Below are 17863 nucleotides of genomic sequence, written 5' to 3' on the forward strand. Positions count from 1 at the left end.
GTCAGCCACTGGCTTCTGCTTCTCCTGCGGTCTCCATCTCTGTAGGGAAATCGTCGTCCTTTGCTTTTGCCATCTCGTCTTCCTGGGTCACTCTAACGTTTTGTTATTATCACCTGTTGATCTAGCTTTCTCATTATCCTCTTCCCAGCTTTCTGTAGGAGTTATTTCTCTAATTTTAGTTTCACTGACTGTCAAACGAAGAGGTTGGACTTTTTTTTTTTTTTTTTTTTTTTTGCGGTATGTGGGCCTCTCACTGTTGTGGCCTCTCCCGTTGCGGAACACAGGCTCCGGACGCGCAGGCTCAGTGGCCATGGCTCACAGGCCCAGCCGCTCCGCGGCATGTGGGATCTTCCCGGACCGGGGCACGAACCCGCGTCCCCTGCATCGGTAGGCGGACTCTCAACCACTGCACCACCAGAGAAGCCCAATGGACTTCTTAAAGTAGCACCTCCCTCTCAGATTCTGAGGAGCCCTCAGTGCTTCCAGCTGCAAGACGTGGGCCTCTGGCATGGTCTCTACCCCGCCAGGTCCCTCTCCAGGCCTTTCCCCATCGCTCATCAGCTGCCTTCTGCTCCCAGAGCTCACTGTCCACTTGCCAGGCACTCCCTGCCACCCAAGGTGCTCCGGGTCCCACCATTTTTGAGCCCCTTCACCCCAGACTTGTGGTCTGAGTTTGCTTTCTGTGACCTCCGTGCTTACCTCCCCCAGGCTTCTCCTTGTCCCACCTCACAGCTCATCCATTTCAGTAACTGCTGTTAACCCGACGGGCATCCTAAGTGCTTTTCATGTACTGACCTCATTCAGTCTTGAGGAGGGATCCTCCTCCTGTTACAGGTGAGGAGACTGCAGCTCCCAGGCGTCACGGAACTGGCCCAGGACACAGCTAGTAAGTGGCAGAGCTGAACCCAGGCTGTCTGGCTCTAGAGTACTGACCACCGCCCCGTCCTACCTCTCTTCATACCCACATCATCCCCTCACCCTTTCGTCCATGCCCCGCCTGCCCCGCCTGCCAGGGCAGAACCCTGGCTCTTCCTCTGCTCCTGCCGGGGGAGGTGCGGGCAGGTCACAGGCCTGGATAAGCCCCCAGTGCACGGCCTTGCCCACCCTTGCTCTGCACCGCTTCCCGGCCTGTCCTCAGGTCCCTCCCCACTTTGCAGTGGGCCTTGCTCCCTGCCACGGCAGAAAGGCGAAGGCTGTTCATCTCTTTTCACCACTGCTCGATATTCTTCCCATTTTCTGTCCTTCTCTCTCCCTTCCCCACATTCTCAAAGGAGGCACATCCCTTTTCCTCTCTGAGTCTCAACCCCGCTCGGGTCCACTCCCTGCTGCCTGTCCCAGCCGGCCTCCATCCACAGCCCTACTCCAAAACTCATAGCACCTTTCGGGCTGCCCCGTCTTTGACTCTGCTTCCCTCACACCAGCATCCTTCTCTTGACCACCTATAACAGCAGTGCATCCTTCTGTTTCCTTTAGAACAAGATGCAGATGTTTTCTAGGACTTTCTTCAACTTCAGGCAGCAGGTGTTTGGGTGGAAAGAGCGTTCTTCCCCTGAGTCTTTAGGGCCAAGCTCTATTCTCTTATCCTGTAGCTTTTAAAAAAAAGAAGGGGAAGAAAAGAAGAAAGAAAAGAAAAGAAAAGAAAAAACCCTCAACAGCCTGGAGGCAGGCTGTGTGTCTCTGGTTAATGAGTGTGACTCACTGATACCTCCTGATGATCACCCCTGTACCATCATCAAATGCAGGGGTGTGTCAAGGCTGAGGGCCAGGAGGAGAGCTTGGCCCTCGGGAGGTGGCCTCCCAGAGCAGCCAGGATGTGACAGGTACAGAGCACGCCCTGCCTCCCCGGCACTGGGGCGCCGAGGAGAACAAGGCCTGCATCCTCCAGGGAGGCAGCACATGTGAACCCCCCTGGCAGCTTCAGATTCCACCGTGGTCCTCCAGGCAATGCAGAGAAACCCTGGGTCTGGGCTGGTGGGTGGGATGAATGCATGTGGGTGCTGAGAGGCAGAGGGCAGCACGGAGCAGAGGGCAGGCACTGGGCAGAGGAAGTGGCCAGGGACCACTCACAGGGCAAAGTGGGACAGGGTCCTCAGACCTTCGGCTTATCTCAGAGGAGCCAGGAGGCTGACAAAGCCATGCCGACCACCTTCTGGCAAGGAAATAGGCAGGGAAGGAGGGGAAGCAGGATCACTGCATCCTGAATGATTCTGCAGAGCAAGGTTCCCCTTAATGTGCCCCATCCAGCCTTTGTCCACTAGATGTTAGGTGAAGAAAAACATGTGGACCAGCATCTGTGGGCAGGTGGAGACCCCGCTGCTCCTGGACTTCGCCCTCTGCAGGGCCCTGTTTAAGGTTCCGAGAAGCCCTGCAGAGGAGAAACCCAGCATTTAACCCGGAATTCCCCACGCTTCTTTGGCCATTGATTTTTTCCCCCCATGTAACATCGTTAAAGTTTCATGGGGTTGGTATTCAGTGAGAGATCTTTGGGAAGTGCTGATGTGAAGAATTTCATAACAGCATACTCTGGAATGTGCCCATTTTTTATTTTGCATGGAGGCCATGCCACATAGTGGAAAGGCTATGGGCTTAGATAGGACCAACCTGGGTTTAAATCTACCTTCCTATAAAATCCCTGGCTTTGGTCAAGTTACCTAACCTCTCTGAAACTTAGTTTCCTCATTTTTAAAATGGGAGAGATGACATCAGCCATCTAATAGAGCTTTTGTGATGGTTAAATGACAATAATAGTTAACACGTATAGAGGGTTTATTATGTGCCAGATACCACTTTAAGCACTTTCTTCCTCTCCTTTCTCCACCACAGTTCTGAGGCAGGTAATGTTATCATCTGTATCTCCCAGGTCAGGAGACCCTGACACGCAAAGTTAAGGGTCGTGTATATATTGGAACTGAGATTTGCACCCCAGACACTAATACCTGGTAGAGTCAGGATTTGAAACCTGACCATCACTTCTCAGCAGAGAGCATGCTCCTAACCGCTGTGTCATAAAGGGCCTGGTGCATTAAAAGCAATAAGGAATATCAGTTCCCTTCTCAGGTGATTCATGGATATTTAAAGGGGGATCGGACATACCTGAGACTCCAGGTTATTCTGCAGTCTTTTTTATCAAACCTGTTAAAGGAATAATCTGGACCTGCTTGTCCACTCATTGTTTTCTGCACATAAAATAAAAACTCTCCTTCAGCCAGTGTCCAAAAAGTTATGACCCTTCTTTATGACCTCTCTGCTTTGTTGCCTCCATATCATGGTCCACCTCAATTTGGGCAGCTGCTCAGCTGTCGGCTGGAATTGGGCCACTTCCCACACAGGTGCCATCAGTGGTCCGTGCATCCCCATCCAGGACCAAGAGTCCTCCCAGAAAGCACATTGGGTCTGTAGCTTGTTCCTCAGGCTGTTCTCTTTCCTGTACTTCAGTGACAGACTTGGCAAAGGTCTAAGGTGTCCCTTTTATCACTCATTCAACAAACATTTACTGAGTTCCTTTGCTGGGCTAGGTGCATGCTCTGTATTGTGCCTCTTAAGTAGATCTCAGAATCTTCCTAACAGCCCTCCGTAGCCCTCCAAGACTGGAATGCTGTAGACTCTCCTCCATCAGTGGTGTTGGGGCCCTTTTCCACATAGACCAGCCTTGTTGTTTTGGGTTTTTTTAAACTTATTTATTTGATTTATTTTTGGCTGTTTTGGGTCTTCGTTGCTGTGCACGGGCTTTCTCTAGTTGCGGCGAACGGGGGCTACCCCTCGCTGCAGTACGCGGGCTTCTCGTTGCAGTGGCCTCTCTTGTTGTGGAGCACAGGCTCTAGGCGTGCGGGCTCAGTAGTTGTGACACATGGGCTCAGTAGTTGTGACACATGGGCTCAGTAGTCGTGGCCCACAGACTTAGTGCTCTGCCGCATGTGGGATCTTCCCGGACCAGGAGTTGAACCCGTGTTCCCTGCATTGGCAGACGGATTCCCAACCACTGCGCCACCAGGGAAGTCCGACCAGCCTTGTTTTGATTCACAAACTACTCCAGGATTCCCAACCCCTGCCTCTTGTGAGACCCTCTCAATAGGCTCTCTAAGCCCCATCATTCCAAATGCAAGCTCCTTGATTTTTGTTTGATTTCAGGATTCCCAAGCATCTAGAGCTTCCAGTAGGACTGGGTACACAAGTGCTACAAACGGGGTTCTCCTCAGGCCCCTGACAGCCACTGCAAATGAGCTCTCCTCTGCTCAGAACATCATTCTAACCATCCAGTCCACCAGGCAAACCTGGTTCAAGTCTCCCCTCCTCCCTGGTCCCTTCTTCCATTACCCCACACACACCGGCAAGTAAGCTAATCATTTTCTCCTCTGTTCTGCTCCTGTACCTCACATATGCCCCACAGCTAGGGGAAAAAAGGCATTTCTTCCTCAAGATACTTGACTGCCACCTGCTGGAAATTTGTAGTAATGGCTCCACAAATCTCTGCCACTTATCAGAGGCGCAGGTACACTGACATTGGGCAGTGCGCTGCTTGCACAACTGCAGGCATGGCCCTGCCTATTGCAGTGATCAGGATTGAGGGGATCTTAAACATACCCCCCTGCGTCCCCAGTGCCCTGGCTTCCACTAGGGCTAAAGAAATGCTTGCTGATTGATCGTGGTGCAAACCCCGGTTAACTTAGGGTCGAGGCACCTGGTCTCATGAGTGAATGTTCTCTAAATCCGTCTGTTGCAAAGCGAGGCAGCCAAACTCCCCACAAACATTCAGAGTAACCAGAGGATCAGGGGGACTTGCAGAGGGGACAGGGACCCTCCAGTCTCTCACCTCTGCTCAAAGGCCACCACCATCTGAACAGACCAGAGCAACTCCACACTCATCCCCTCATTAAACCTTGAGAATATGGAGAATGGAACCGGGGCCAGCTGCCCTGCTCCTCTGCATGGGGGAAGGACAGTACTTTGGAGCAGATGCTGTGTCCAGGGCCAGCGCCTTGAAGGTGGTGGGGACGCAGAGGTGGCCACACAGGGGTCCTTGCAGGCAGCTAGGGGTTTTGTGGCAAAGTAGATCGGTGACCATGTAGCTACTAGACACGGGTAAGCAAGGGTGTTGATTCACTATCGTCCGTATTTTCCTAAGCTGTGCCCTTTTATTAAACATCATCAAAAGCCATTACCCCAGTGACGTCCTGGGGCTTCACAAAGTGGTCTCAGTAGAGCTCCATCCAGCTGTTACACCTGCAGGTGGGGGCAGGAGGGGAAACACACTTTTACCAGGGTCCCATTTTATAAAGGGAGAAGTCCTCTGTCCTTTCACAAAGCTTGTTTCCCCAGAGCCAGAGCCATTCGGCACAGCGTTGCTCAGGTCACATAGAGTCTCCCGGGGACTTCCCTAGTGGTCCAGTGGTTAGGAATCAGTGCTTTCACTGCCGGGGCCCAGGTTCAATCCTTGGTCGGGGAACTAAGATCCCACAAGCCGCATGGAGTGGCCATAAAAAAACCAAACAACAACAACAACAAAAAAAAAACAAGTCTCTTGGATAGATACCTCTCCCTGCTAACCCTAATAAACTAAGAGGACTGATTATTTCCCTCTCTGCCCTGGCTTCCAGGAAGCCCAGAGACAACTTCTTACTTCAGTTTCTGTAGCTTTCCTGAACCGGGATTGCTTCTCCTCACATTTCCCTGATTTCTTCCTCAGGAGTGCTTGTTTTGGGGGCATTTATATTTTCCTTTGTAGGGGTGGCTTCGGGGGCAGGATGGGCAGTGGTGTGGCAGAAGAAAGAAGAACCACCAGTGAGCCAGACACATGTGGGTTTCAGTCCCCACTTGCTAATAAGCAAGATGTCTTTGCCTCTTCAATGCTTAGTTCCTTACCTGGAAATTTGGGATAATGACCATAATTAACAGATAGTTTACTGTGAAGATTAAACTCCACCAGTGTGACCGCCACTGTTCCCGCTTCCTCCTCCCAGGTCAGGCTTGGTCTGTGGCTCCAGGATCAGAGTCTATTTCCTTCTTCCTGCCTGTGTCAGTCGGCTTGTGATGAGTGATACAGCGGGGAGAACTAGGGGACCAAGGGGTTTCCGGGGATGCAGGACTTTGAGTGCTAAATCAGGAAGGTCAGAGGCAGACAGAAGAGCCAGTCACCCTGGTATTAAACAACCTCAACATCTCAGGGGCTTTACAGTGGCCAAGGTTTACTTCTTGTTCATGCTGCATCCATACAGGGTCTTGGCTAAAGGAGGAGCCTCTATCCAGGAATCGCTGGTCTCGGCACAAACGGGGGCATGCAGTAAAGGTCAGTTTGAAGGTTGCCACTGTCCCTTCCACTCACATTCATCCATCAGGGCGAGTCACTCGGCCAGGCCTGGCATGAGGCAGCCTGCCGACTTCCCACACGGAGGAGCAGCTAATGGTGTGAACCTTGGTATAATCCACACGCTCCCCTTTCTCTACTTGTCATTCTGGGGTGCTGGGGCAGAGAGGAGGGAAAGCCCAGAGATGCCTGGTCCACAGCTGGAGGGCACCCTGGGGCCATCTTCCTGTGGATGGTGTGTGTGGGTTTCTCTAGGGGCGCTTCAGCCTTGCCCCACTCTGCACCGAGTACCAGCTGTCACCTTTTGGCACCTGATAGCGGCTGACCCGCTCACCTCTGCTAGCACCCTTGCTCCTTTGTGTGGAGCCCCAGAGAACTTCTCCTTATGCTCTGAGGAGCACAAGGGGACTGAGGTGGGACAGAGGGTGCCCCCAAGCTCTTGCCAGGTACACGTCCCAGGTCACTTCATGCCTGGCTTTCTCTGGCCACCCAGAGAGCCTCCCTCCCACCTTCAGAAATCTCTAGGTCAGAAGTGGGCATACGTGTGACCCCTGACTCCAGGACGATGGCCAGGCTCTCCCAAGAGCGTCCTTGCTATGTGTCACTTGGATGGCAGCACCAGGGCCAGCCCTGAGCCCCCAGTCAGCGAGGGTCCCTCTCACAGGTACCTTTGGCCTCTTGGAGCCCCCTCTCTTGGCTCAGATCTCTTCTGGAAGTAGTTAGCACAGAAGACGTTTTTTGTCCCTTTTCTTTAGTTGTTCCATTTATTGTCTTACATCTAAGAACACCTTCCTGGAGAGAAAACAGTTTTCCAAAAAATAATTGTCACAGCTGATTCAGCTTCCTTACCTTTTCCAAGTGTATAAGAAACATGGTTTTTGTTTTGCAAAATACAGTGCCAAAAATCTGTGTTAGCATTTATTATTTCTATAAAGTAAACATGAGTGCTGGGAAAAAATGATCAAAATAAGAAATTTCGTATGGAGTTTGGTACTGAGAACCTTTATCTTAAATTTCAGGGAAGTGGGGGAAAGAAAATGCAAGGCATGGTGCTGGGAGATGCTGAGCTGTGAGATCCAGGTGCAGCTGGTGGGGCGGGGCGGGGTCTAGGCAGAGAGGCTGCAGCGGGCGGGGGGGAAGGGGCGGGGCAGCCGGGGAGAGCTGGAGGCTTCTCTGAGGGTACACCTGAGGGCACTTGAAAGGCACGCAGGAGTTCACCCGGTGACCGAGTGGGTAAAGGGAGCCACACCTGTAAAACAAAGTGGGCACAGCTGAGGCCTCGTGCTCTCGGCTGCGTGCTCTTGGGAACTTAAGTATTTCAGCAGCCTGGCACCTTGGGTAGCAGATGAGCTGTCGGGCTGGAGAGCGAGCACGTCCTTTGCGGAGGCCTGGTGTATCCTGCTAGGGGTGTTTGGGGTTTTATCTGGAAGGCTTGGGGAGGGCAACGAAGCCACTGAAGTGTTTTAAGCAAGGGGGTGTCCTACCTCTGACCACAGTGAGGAGGGGGTGAGACTGGAGAGGGGAGCAGCCTGGATGGAGGAGATGAGTAAGGGATGGATGATAGTGGCTGGACCCACCCATTCAAGGGCCAAGTGTGGGCTCTGGGCTGTTAGAAGGAGAAGTGAGGTCGCCCAGGGTGGATCCTGGGTTGTGAATTTGGGGGCTGGCAGGATAGTGTGGGACCTGGATGGGGATTCAGATTTAGATGGGCTCGTGTGTGTTGAGCCTCCCCCAAGCAGCCCTGCCCTGGGGACTTTGCATCCCTGCTGCTTATCCATCGAGGCTTAGGGACTGGAAGTCCAGAATTCCTGGTCACATCGTTTGCACTTGCCCAGACAGGGTTACCTGTGTCAGACAGTGAGGGTTTCTGAACCAGACTGCAAGGAGGAATAAATCGGGAGGACGTGGTCCGTTCTATCCCTGGATATTCATTTGAAGACCTTTAAAATGATCAAGACAAAAGCAGGTCATTAAAGATGCAAGAATTAGCTAGCGGAATGTGAAGCGCCAGAATTTGTGCTTCAGGAAAGTCAGGAAGCCCCCATTTAAAATCTGTTTTTCCGTCTCAAGGTGGAGCAGGTAGGGAGTAGTGGGGCAGGTGCAACCCATTTCTTCCTTCAGAGCCTGTTCCTTCCACAGGGTCGCAGGGCCAGAGAGGAGACCCCTGTATCCTGCCAGCAGGAGGTGGGCAGGGCAGCAAACTCTCCCCCCGCTTTTTTTTTTTTTTTTTTTTTTTTTTGCGGTACGCGGGCCTCTCACTGCCGTGGCCTCTTCCGTTGCAGAGCACAGGCTCCGGACGCGCAGGCTCAGCGGCCATGGCTCACGGGCCCAGACGCTCCACGGCATGTGGGATCTTCCCGGACCGGGGCACGAGCCCATGTACCCTGCATCGGCAGGCGGACTCTCAACCACTGCGCCACCAGGGAAGCCCTCTCCCCCTGCTTTAATTTAACATGAGCAGTTTTTCAGAACTGATTTCTCTACCACATGTACTTGAGTTCAGGGACATTTTCTTTCAGCGTCTGAGCTCACTCCCAGCGGTTTCAGGTATTGGCCCTGCTGGCATTTTGTCTTGGCTTAATGTTTCCTGAAGACTTGTTTTCTGTGGTTCCTCGTTGTGTGCATTCAGTTAACTCACCTGGCTGGAGAGAGAGTTGAGTGGTGTCGTTATTGGCAGGTGTAGCTCCTGGAGCCCCACTGCTCTCCTGCTATGTGACCTCGGCTGGTTTCTTCACCTCTCTCTGTCTCGATCTTCTTCTCGGTAAAATGTGGAAATAACAGTATTTACCTCAGAGTTATTTTCAGGTCTGAGTGAGTTAATCTACATGGTGCAGTAAGAACAGCGCCTGACGCCAAGTACACGCTCAGTCACTGTTCACTGTTATGATTGCTTGACCCAGTAGGAGAAATGAAAAATATAATTATCTTCTTCCTCTTAAGGCCGTGTCCAAGAATTTACGTTTAGTAATTTAAAAGGCATTGTTTTTCACAGAAAATCTCTCCTGGCAGACTTCCTCATGTGTTTGCAGTTGAGCTTAACAGGCAGTTGAAGGCCGGGACGGTCAGCTCAGCATTCCTCCCCTGTAATCAGGAGTCATGAGCAAGTTCCCCATCTTCCTCAGCTGCTATGAGACTTTTCATTTACTCCAAAGTGACCTGTCTGGGATTTCTTTTTCTGTGGGCCCCACTGTAGGTTTCTGGAAGAAGTTGACTGCCTGAAAGGAAGCGACAAAACATGAAAATTGCTTTGAGGTGACCAACAAGTCCAGTGGCCCCTTGCTTCTCCCAAGGTGGATCTGGGGTTTAAGAACCGTAACTTCAGGTAACAATCCTATCCCACCCACCCCTGCCTAGAGTGACTATCATTGGCAGCTCCGATGGTAGTCCTTCCCTCAGGAAGTGTGGTTTCTTCCAGGAGCCCTGGAACTTGAAATTTTCCACCTCACGCAAATGTATGGCTGTTCAAAAAGAGGAGTGGGGGCTAGAGGGGGCACCACAGGTCTGACACCCAAAGGGTCACTGAGACCCTGAGGTCTGTGCTCACTGCTGGCCTACTTCTCTTAATGTCAGTAATAATGATAATAACAACAAAAGCTACAGCTGCAGCAGGGCCTGTAATGTGATTAAATGATTATAAAATACTCCTCGAAGAATACATCAGACTAGCCAGGAAATTTCTAAAAATGAAGAGTAAGAAGCAGGAAAGGAATTGTTCTACCAGATATTAAAATGTATTATAAAGCCCCAATCATAAATAGTGTGGTACCAGAATGGAAATAAGCAGATCAAAGGAAAAGAAGAGAAAGTCCAGAAATAGAAAATGAATCAATAAAGATGGCATTTCAAGTGACAGGTAACAGGACACATGGTCTAGTGAGTGGTGTTGGGACAACTGTCTATTCTTTGGAGAGAAATAAGAAATTCCCGACCTTAGGTCGTGTACCAAAAATAATTTCCAAGTGGATTAAAGAACTAAATTTTTTTAAAAAAATTATAAAAACATTAGCAAAGAAGAGAATGTTTTTATTATTTTGGGGTGACAAGGTTTTTAAAACATGTCACTTTTAGTATCACATACAAATACCATAAAGTTAAAAGGCAAAGGGGGGGGGGAAGTATTTATAATATCTATGATGAGCAAAGATTAATATTCCTAATATACAAATTTAGTCATTCAACATGCATTTATTGAGTGCTTACTGTGTGCTAGAAAGTGTTCTAGGCAGTAAGGGTGCAAGCAGTAAACCAAAGTCCCTGCTCTTCTGATGCTTATAGTCTAATGGAGAGGACAGCCAGTAAATTAAGTAGATTATTGCAGGCCAAATGCTGGTAAGGGCGATGGGAAAAAATTAAGTAGGTGGTTAGGAAGAGTTGGTGGGGAGGTCATATTATGTGGCTCTTCAGGGAAGATTCACTGATGAAGTGAAGTTTCATCTGAGCAGAAATATGAAAGAAAAAGGGGAGAAGTGGTTGAATTTTGGATGTTTTTTTAAGCTTGAGCTGATAAGATTTGCTGATGGATTGAATGCAGGTTGTGAAGGAAAGAAAGGAGTCAGGGGTGACTTCTAGGTTTGGGGCCTGAGCAGCAAGCAGGATTGAAGTACCCCTTACTGACCTGGGCATGACCAAGAGGCTTGGCTTGGGGAGAACCAGGGATTGGTTATGGATGTTTCATGTTTCTGTTGTATATTCAAAGGGAGATGTCAGGGTGATGGTTGGCTATACAGGTTTGGAATTTGGGGAGAGATCTGGGCTGGAGATGTAAATATAGGAGTTGTCATAGCATAGATAGTATTTGAAGCAATGAAACTAGACAGATCTCCTAGGGAGTGAGTATAGACAGAGAGGAGGCCCGAGGACTGCTAGAGGCGAGGAGATGAGAGGAACCAGCTGAAGAAACCAAAGAGGAGTGGCCACTGAAGTAGGAGAACCATGAAGCTGAGAGACAGGGAGGAGGGAGAGATCAACTCTATCAGATGTGCTGATGGGCCGAGGAGGGAGGGAATGGAGAACTTGCTGTTGGATTTAGCAATGAGGAGGTCACTAGTGAACCCAGCAGGGGCTGTTGTAGTGGGATGATGGGGACAAAAGCCTGATTTGAGTTGAGTTATAGCGAGGGAAGAGGAAAGCACTCGGAAACAAAGAATTGGGGCAGTAACTGGAAGGGAATGGAGTTCAAAAAAGTTGTGTTTTTCTCCCCCCACAAGATGAGAGTTGTTTCAGTGTGTTCTTATCCTAATGGGAGTGATGCTTTAGAGTTGGGGAAGTGGATGATGCAGGATTGGGGCGGATGGTCTGGACTAGTAAGAGAGGATGGGGTCAGCATGCTTTGGGGCTGGGATCCTAGCCTGCAGCATCTAGGTAGCTGTAGAAGTGGTCGCTGGCCTCCTTTCTCAGTGAAGTAGAAGCAGACTTATCAGCTAAGCATGAGGATTGGGGAGATGTTGGAGGTTTGAGGAGGAAAGAGCAAGTATGGTAGCAGTGGGAGAATAAACGGAGCCGAAGAGTCAAGGGTCGTTGCATGCTTTTCTCCCACCAGTTCAGGTGCCCAGGTGAGCATGAGTTAGGAGGCCCATCGATCCTAAAGACAATATGGTAGGAAAATAGGACATGAGTGGGCACAAAGGAAAACCAAGAAATGCCCATATAAACATAGGAACACCATCCGTAATAATCTTAAATTACAAGTAGAAACAGGTTTCGTTTTTTTCTTTCAGATTGACAAGGGCTCTTACTGGGGATGTAAATTATTGGTGCTTTTCTGGAGCACAGTGTTTCAGTATTTACCAAAACATACAATGTGTGTCCCCTTTAGACCTGTCAGTCTGACTTTTAGAGATAATAGCTCAAATGTGCAGAGCTACGCACACAAAGATGTTCACTCCAGCAATGGTCGTGAGAGTGAAAACACAGCACACGCCTAACCAGGAGGGCTCAAGTCTCTAATCTGTGGGCACAATAGTGACAGTGAAAACAAGAGCTCACCCTTGCCTCTCACTTTGCAGATGAGGAAACTCGGGCCCAGAGAGTGGGAGTGACAGCCCCAGTCAGGTCACTTGGAGCTGGACCCCGACAGTGGGCAGCGCACGGCCACCTTCAACTGGGTTTGCAGTTGGAGTCCCTTGCAAGGTACTTGCCAGCCTCTCCTTTGGGCCGACTTACTTTGTGCTTTTAAGATATGAATTCTCAATGTTTTGCAAGTGTTTGCAGTGTCTTCACTTCATTATGCAAGGTTTTCCTTGCAGTGGAATCCTGAGTACAAAAGGACAGTTTGGGAGGACAGGACAGACTTTGCCTGGGCCAGTGATGTTGAGGGACCACTTTTTCCTGACTCCCAAGTGGGACTTACAGGCTGAGAAAGGATATTTTCTGCTTTCCTACAACTTTGATAAAAATGTGTAATAAAAATACAAAGATAGGGCTTCCCTGGTGGCACAGTGGTTAAGAATCCACCTGCCAATGCAGGAGACACGGGTTCGAGCCCTGGTCTGGGAAGATCCCACATGCCGCGGAGCAACTAAGCCCGTGTGCCACAACTACTGAGCCCATGTGCCACAACTACTGAAGCCCACACGCCTAGAGCCTGTGCTCCGCAACAAGAGAAGCCACCGCGTTCAGAAGCCTGCGCACCACAACGAAGAGTAGCCCCCGCTCACTGCAACTAGAGAAAGCCTGTGCACAGCAACGAAGACCCTACAGCAGCCAAAAATAAATGAAATAATAAATAAATTTTTAAAAATACAAAGATAACAAGTAGATCATATTTCATTGATTAGATTTGATTAATTTAGGACTGTCAGAATAGCTGGGACATTTGGTCCCCTCCGTGGGAGGAGCACAGGGCTGTAACTTCTAGAGCCTTGGGTTCTGGTTTAGTTCTTCCATGCCCTGGCACGGGGATCTAGGAGAAGCCACCCAGTTTCTCTGAGCTTTGTGTCTACAAGAAAAATGAGTGGGTGAGCCTAAATTACCTATAGTAACTCCTAGAGTAAATAGGATGCCGCTTCCAGTTCTACCTGGTCCTGTTCCGGTTGGCTGGGTGAGAAAGATGTTGGTGCTGTAATCAAGTCCCTTTCCCTCCACAGAGCCACCCTGGTCGTCCTCCACCTTAGAAGAGCACGTCGAAATAAACGTGCCTCTGTGCCTCCTTGTACCTATTCCAGACTCCAATGGCCGAACAGAGAATGGACATTTCTTCAACTATCAGCGACTTCATGTCCCCAGGTGCCACCGACCTCCTCTCCAGCCCCCTGGGCACCGGTGGCATGGATTGCAACCGGAAACGCAAGGGCAGCTCCACGGACTACCAGTAAGGCCTTTGGGCTTGTCTTCCTCTGGCTAAACTTGGTGTCGGCTCACAGGCATGAACATCTAGGGCCTCTACTGTCCCTCCTGGAAGAAGGGATCCTCTCTGTGAAAAGGGATGGGAATGAAAGATCCAACTCCAGGTGGCCACACAGTAGTTGATTTTACCCTTTATCTTCCCCCTGGATTGCAAGCAGGAGGGAGCTTCCAGTACTGCTGAGGTGTTTACTCCCCGCTCCTGTCCCCAGATGGTTCCACATCGAGGGAAAAAGAATAGCCGTAAAGCCAGGCTCCACATTTTACCCCTTTCTTCATTTTCCTTTGCTCTTTTGAGCAAGAGGGCTAAGTCCCTGGATGTAACCTCAGTGGTTTCAGAAAGAGCTTTGCCCGAAGGCCTCTCTCTAGGAGGACATCAACGGCTTACTTAACGTTTATGGAGTGAACAAGTAGAGGTCATCTCTGGAAACAGTATAGGAACAGTGATATTGTCCTTAAACATTATTTAAGTTAGTGTGTTCCTCTTATATTAAATAGTACTTTTCTTTTTAGACTAGATGGCTTTTCCTTTGAGTAAGTAAATTTTCACACTTACAGTCAACTCTTCTGTAGCTGTACAAACATCTAGGGAATAAGTCAGCATAGAACATCCAAAGGCACGTTTTGTGTTGTAGAGGCAACTGTGTGGAGTCTTGCCCAAATGTCCATTTGAGAGGTTTTCTTCTGTTTAATGAGGGAAAATCTCCAAGGAGGTATCCCCCTACAGCAGATGTCCTTTCTGCTGAAGTTCACAGGTCGAATTTGGGGAGCACAGTGGCTGGAGGTCAGATGCCCACTAGGAGATGCTATGAGTAATAAGTAAGTGATCCCAGATGATTAAGAGAGTGGACGCCCAGGGGATGGAGAGTGGGTGTGAGGACTGAGGGTGTTCTTCCATGGCAATAACTCCCCAACAGGGAAACTAGATGTTTTCTGTGGAGCCTTTGTCTTGGGCCAGTGCTGATGGAGGGCTTGACATGTTCTAAGACCTCTGCTATCTAGATCTGTGGTTCCCAACCTTGCCTCCATCCAGAACTTTCAGGTTTCCCACATGGACCCCAGTTTGCAGGTCTTCTGTAATTCATGGAGACCCTATTAATTAAGCAACCATAATCCTTTTCTTATCATTTTAACGTACTAAACTCATACCTGTAGGGCAGAGCTTCTTTTCACCTGAGATGATCATCTGCCTCAGTGAGCAGATACAAGTCTAGACAAAAGGGAAGAGAGGGTTGTCATTTTCCCCTGTGGCCTGTAGATTTTCTTCTGAACTTCAGGACTAGCTAGAGAAAGTCTCTGCCTGTGAGGAAGTCGAGGGCTCTTGGTTGGGAACCACTGTTCTAGACTGCCCGTGATGTGCCTCAGTGCTCCTGAGCAACTTGTTTTTGCCCTTGAGATGACATTGTTTGGAAGGTCATAATCCCTCCTTTCTTATGGGAGAAAGGAGGAGGCCCAGACGGTGGTCAGTGCCCTCCTGAGTGATTTAGGGGTTGGAGAAGGGTGTGAGCTGACCCAGGGGATTTAGAACTTCTTCCTCTGAGGATTTCAATCTGTTTTCTACTGAACCACAAGGTGATGTGAAAACTGGATTCTGGAGTCCATGCAAGGAAGGCAGATCCCTGCTGTGGCCCCAGGAATCTCTGTGGCCCCCCAACCCCATGCCTCCCTCTGTCCCAGTTCCTCAGGGCTCGGGGTTTCCCACTGAGTTGAGAACCAAAGCATTGGGTAGCAGTGCCTTTGAAGAGCTGGCTTGGGGCTCTGCTCAGTACTTCTTTGTGGGTACTTTGATTTCCCCTCCCCACCTCACCCACCATCACTAAATATATAGTATATTTGATGCTTGATGTGTTTTGCAAATGAGTGAACCCCATTTATCCAGAATGATGGAGGTGGGGAATGAGGTGTTACAGTTACTCGGATACTCTGGTTACCTAAGAGTTTTCATAAATGCTATATGTATTCCCAATTTTCTCAAACAATCAATACGGTGAAAATATGTTAACACGCAAACTCTATTGAGACGGTATATATAACTTTTGTTTGGTCTGGGTTTTATAGTAGGTTCAAGTTGGTTTTGTTTGTTTTACTTTTATACATCAAGAGTCAATACTATGACTATTTGAGCTTTCTAATTGCTTGGTTTCTGGATAAATGAGGGCCTTCTGTATTATGATAAGAAGCTATTTTGTATCTCTTAACAGTCACATTCTCTTTTGTTTTCTCAGAGAAAGCATGGACACAGACAAAGATGACCCTCATGGAAGGTACCATGAATCTAGTCATTTGAACTTCAGCATCCTTAGAGCCATTTTCTTTGCATAATTAAACATTCTATTACTTGGTGCAGGTTCCATCCATGTCCTTGATTAGGGATAAGCAAGGAGGCCTTGAACCTATGGGCTTGAACTTGTCTCCCTCCCCCCGCCCCCAGTGTGGCCAACAACCAAAGCTCTTGTGTGTCACGTAGAGATGACAGGGATAAGGCAGGGAAGAAAACAGATGTGTAACTCTGCTGTCAATCTCCAGGACATTGTGTTTCTTCTTTTTTTTTTTTTTCCAGGTTAGAATACACAGAGCACCAAGGAAGGATCAAAAATGCGAGGTGAGCTCGGACCCTTCTTCTGTCTATAAGCTGTCCTGGTTTGGTTGCTTGGTGTGTAGCCAAGGAGGCTCTGCATATCCAGTCCTTGTCTGTCGGACGGTCATCGACACTGTCGCGTCCTTAGGGAAGGAGGAAGGGGATGGGGGGCCCGGGCTTGATGTGGCCTCTGCCCCCGCCTCCATCCCTCCAGGCTGAGCCGCCTGCACTCTTTGCCGTCTAAGCACAGTTAACCTGAAGGAGACTTTGGAGGGAGCAGAAGATAAATCAAGGCTAAAGGTTTTCTCCGTCTTCAACAGGTTACTCCTTCCTGACTCAGGGCCCTTCGGGGAGACCTGGCTCAGTGACTCGGTTCCCCGGGCTGTCCCAAGCCTTTGAAAGTGCCCTTATTGCTCAGCAAGGTGCAGTTGAAGACTAGACGTGGGGGTGCCCTGCTCCCTCAAGGAGATTCTCTAACTCCGTCTTTCCTGCTTCCAGCCATGCCTGCGACTCCTTTCCATGCAGATCCTGAGCTCTCCTGCCAGTAGCCCCAGGGCCATTTGAGTCTGTATTGTGACACAGAACCAGGGGCTGCAGAATTTGACCCGACACTTCTGGCTTTTCCCTCATGGACCAGCTTTGGCGAGAGATCCCACGGTTCTGTTGCTATGGCAGTGGCAGCAAACTACGTTTCCACTGTTGACACACCTCTTCAGGGGGACAGTCACAAATGACAGGTGCAAACCAGTCAGGGAGGGAGTGTGTGCCCATGGAAGTGTCACGCTGACTCGGCAGGCAGCAATTCCAGGGAGGAAGGCGTGTGACATTCCTCAGTGGAAACTCTTGGGGACAGATGTAGCAAGTGCTGCGTCTAGGTGGGGTCATGGCCGACCCAAGGACGGCAGCATTAGTTACCTGGTGTCTCAATCAGTCGGTCTCCGACAGGCCACACAGCAGGCTCCCCACAAACCTCAGAGACAGCTCAGCGTGGCGCCCTCACAGATGTCTGTTCTGGATGCTTTGCCCTTTGAGTCCTCCACCTCCCTTCTTTCCTTCACCCCGTCATAAAATCCAACTTTATTGGGGCTGAGAGGAAAAGAAATGAGAAATTAACAGCTCAGGTTACTCTGAAAAGACAGTTTTTGTAATATTTCTCAATTCTAAGGATGAGGTGAGCATTAAAAAAAATACTGACCTGGCAGTGAGCCCACTTTTTTTGGTGACTTTAGTAGGAAGGCCTAGTTTGAAACATTCTGCAGATTCTAAATTTGCCTTGACAGATGAATATTGAAAACAGCTATAATTTTCATCGTTTCCTTGATGCTCTGTTACATTTTACAGAAATCATTTTTCATATTGTTGTTCAGGGAAGCTCACAGCCAGATTGAAAAGAGGCGTCGGGATAAAATGAACAGTTTTATTGATGAACTGGCTTCTTTGGTACCAACGTGCAATGCGATGTCCAGGAAATTAGATAAACTTACTGTGCTGAGGATGGCTGTTCAGCACATGAAAACATTACGAGGTGAGATCCCGGCTTTACTGTCCTTTACGCCCTTGCTCACAAATGTTACCACCCTTACCTAGAATGTTCCCGAGTCCCCTTAGGGACAAATGTTTATTACTTGCAAATGTGTAGCCTT

The 17863-nt window shown here is 49.4% G+C and overlaps 1 protein-coding gene across 8 annotated transcripts in view; it reads left to right on the forward strand.

The window, feature by feature from the left end:
* Positions 1-17863, forward strand: part of BMAL1 (basic helix-loop-helix ARNT like 1) — a 106041-nt gene that overhangs the window by 60153 nt on the left and 28025 nt on the right. For 5 of the 8 annotated variants that reach the window (XM_060103338.1, XM_060103342.1, XM_060103341.1 and 2 more), the window contains 6 exons: positions 9495-9623; positions 12307-12430; positions 13387-13610; positions 15868-15906; positions 16203-16244; positions 17588-17745. In XM_060103338.1, the coding sequence (XP_059959321.1) occupies positions 13471-13610; positions 15868-15906; positions 16203-16244; positions 17588-17745 (379 nt within the window). In that variant the 5' untranslated portion in view covers positions 9495-9623; positions 12307-12430; positions 13387-13470. Of the gene's footprint in view, positions 1-9494; positions 9624-12306; positions 12431-13386; positions 13611-14372; positions 14462-15867; positions 15907-16202; positions 16245-17587; positions 17746-17863 lie in introns of those variants that run through there. The other 3 variants (XM_060103340.1, XM_060103345.1, XM_060103344.1) reach the window with 3 other exon arrangements.

This window comes from Mesoplodon densirostris, chromosome 7 (assembly GCF_025265405.1).
Source record: "Mesoplodon densirostris isolate mMesDen1 chromosome 7, mMesDen1 primary haplotype, whole genome shotgun sequence".
Lineage (NCBI taxonomy): Eukaryota > Metazoa > Chordata > Mammalia > Artiodactyla > Ziphiidae > Mesoplodon > Mesoplodon densirostris.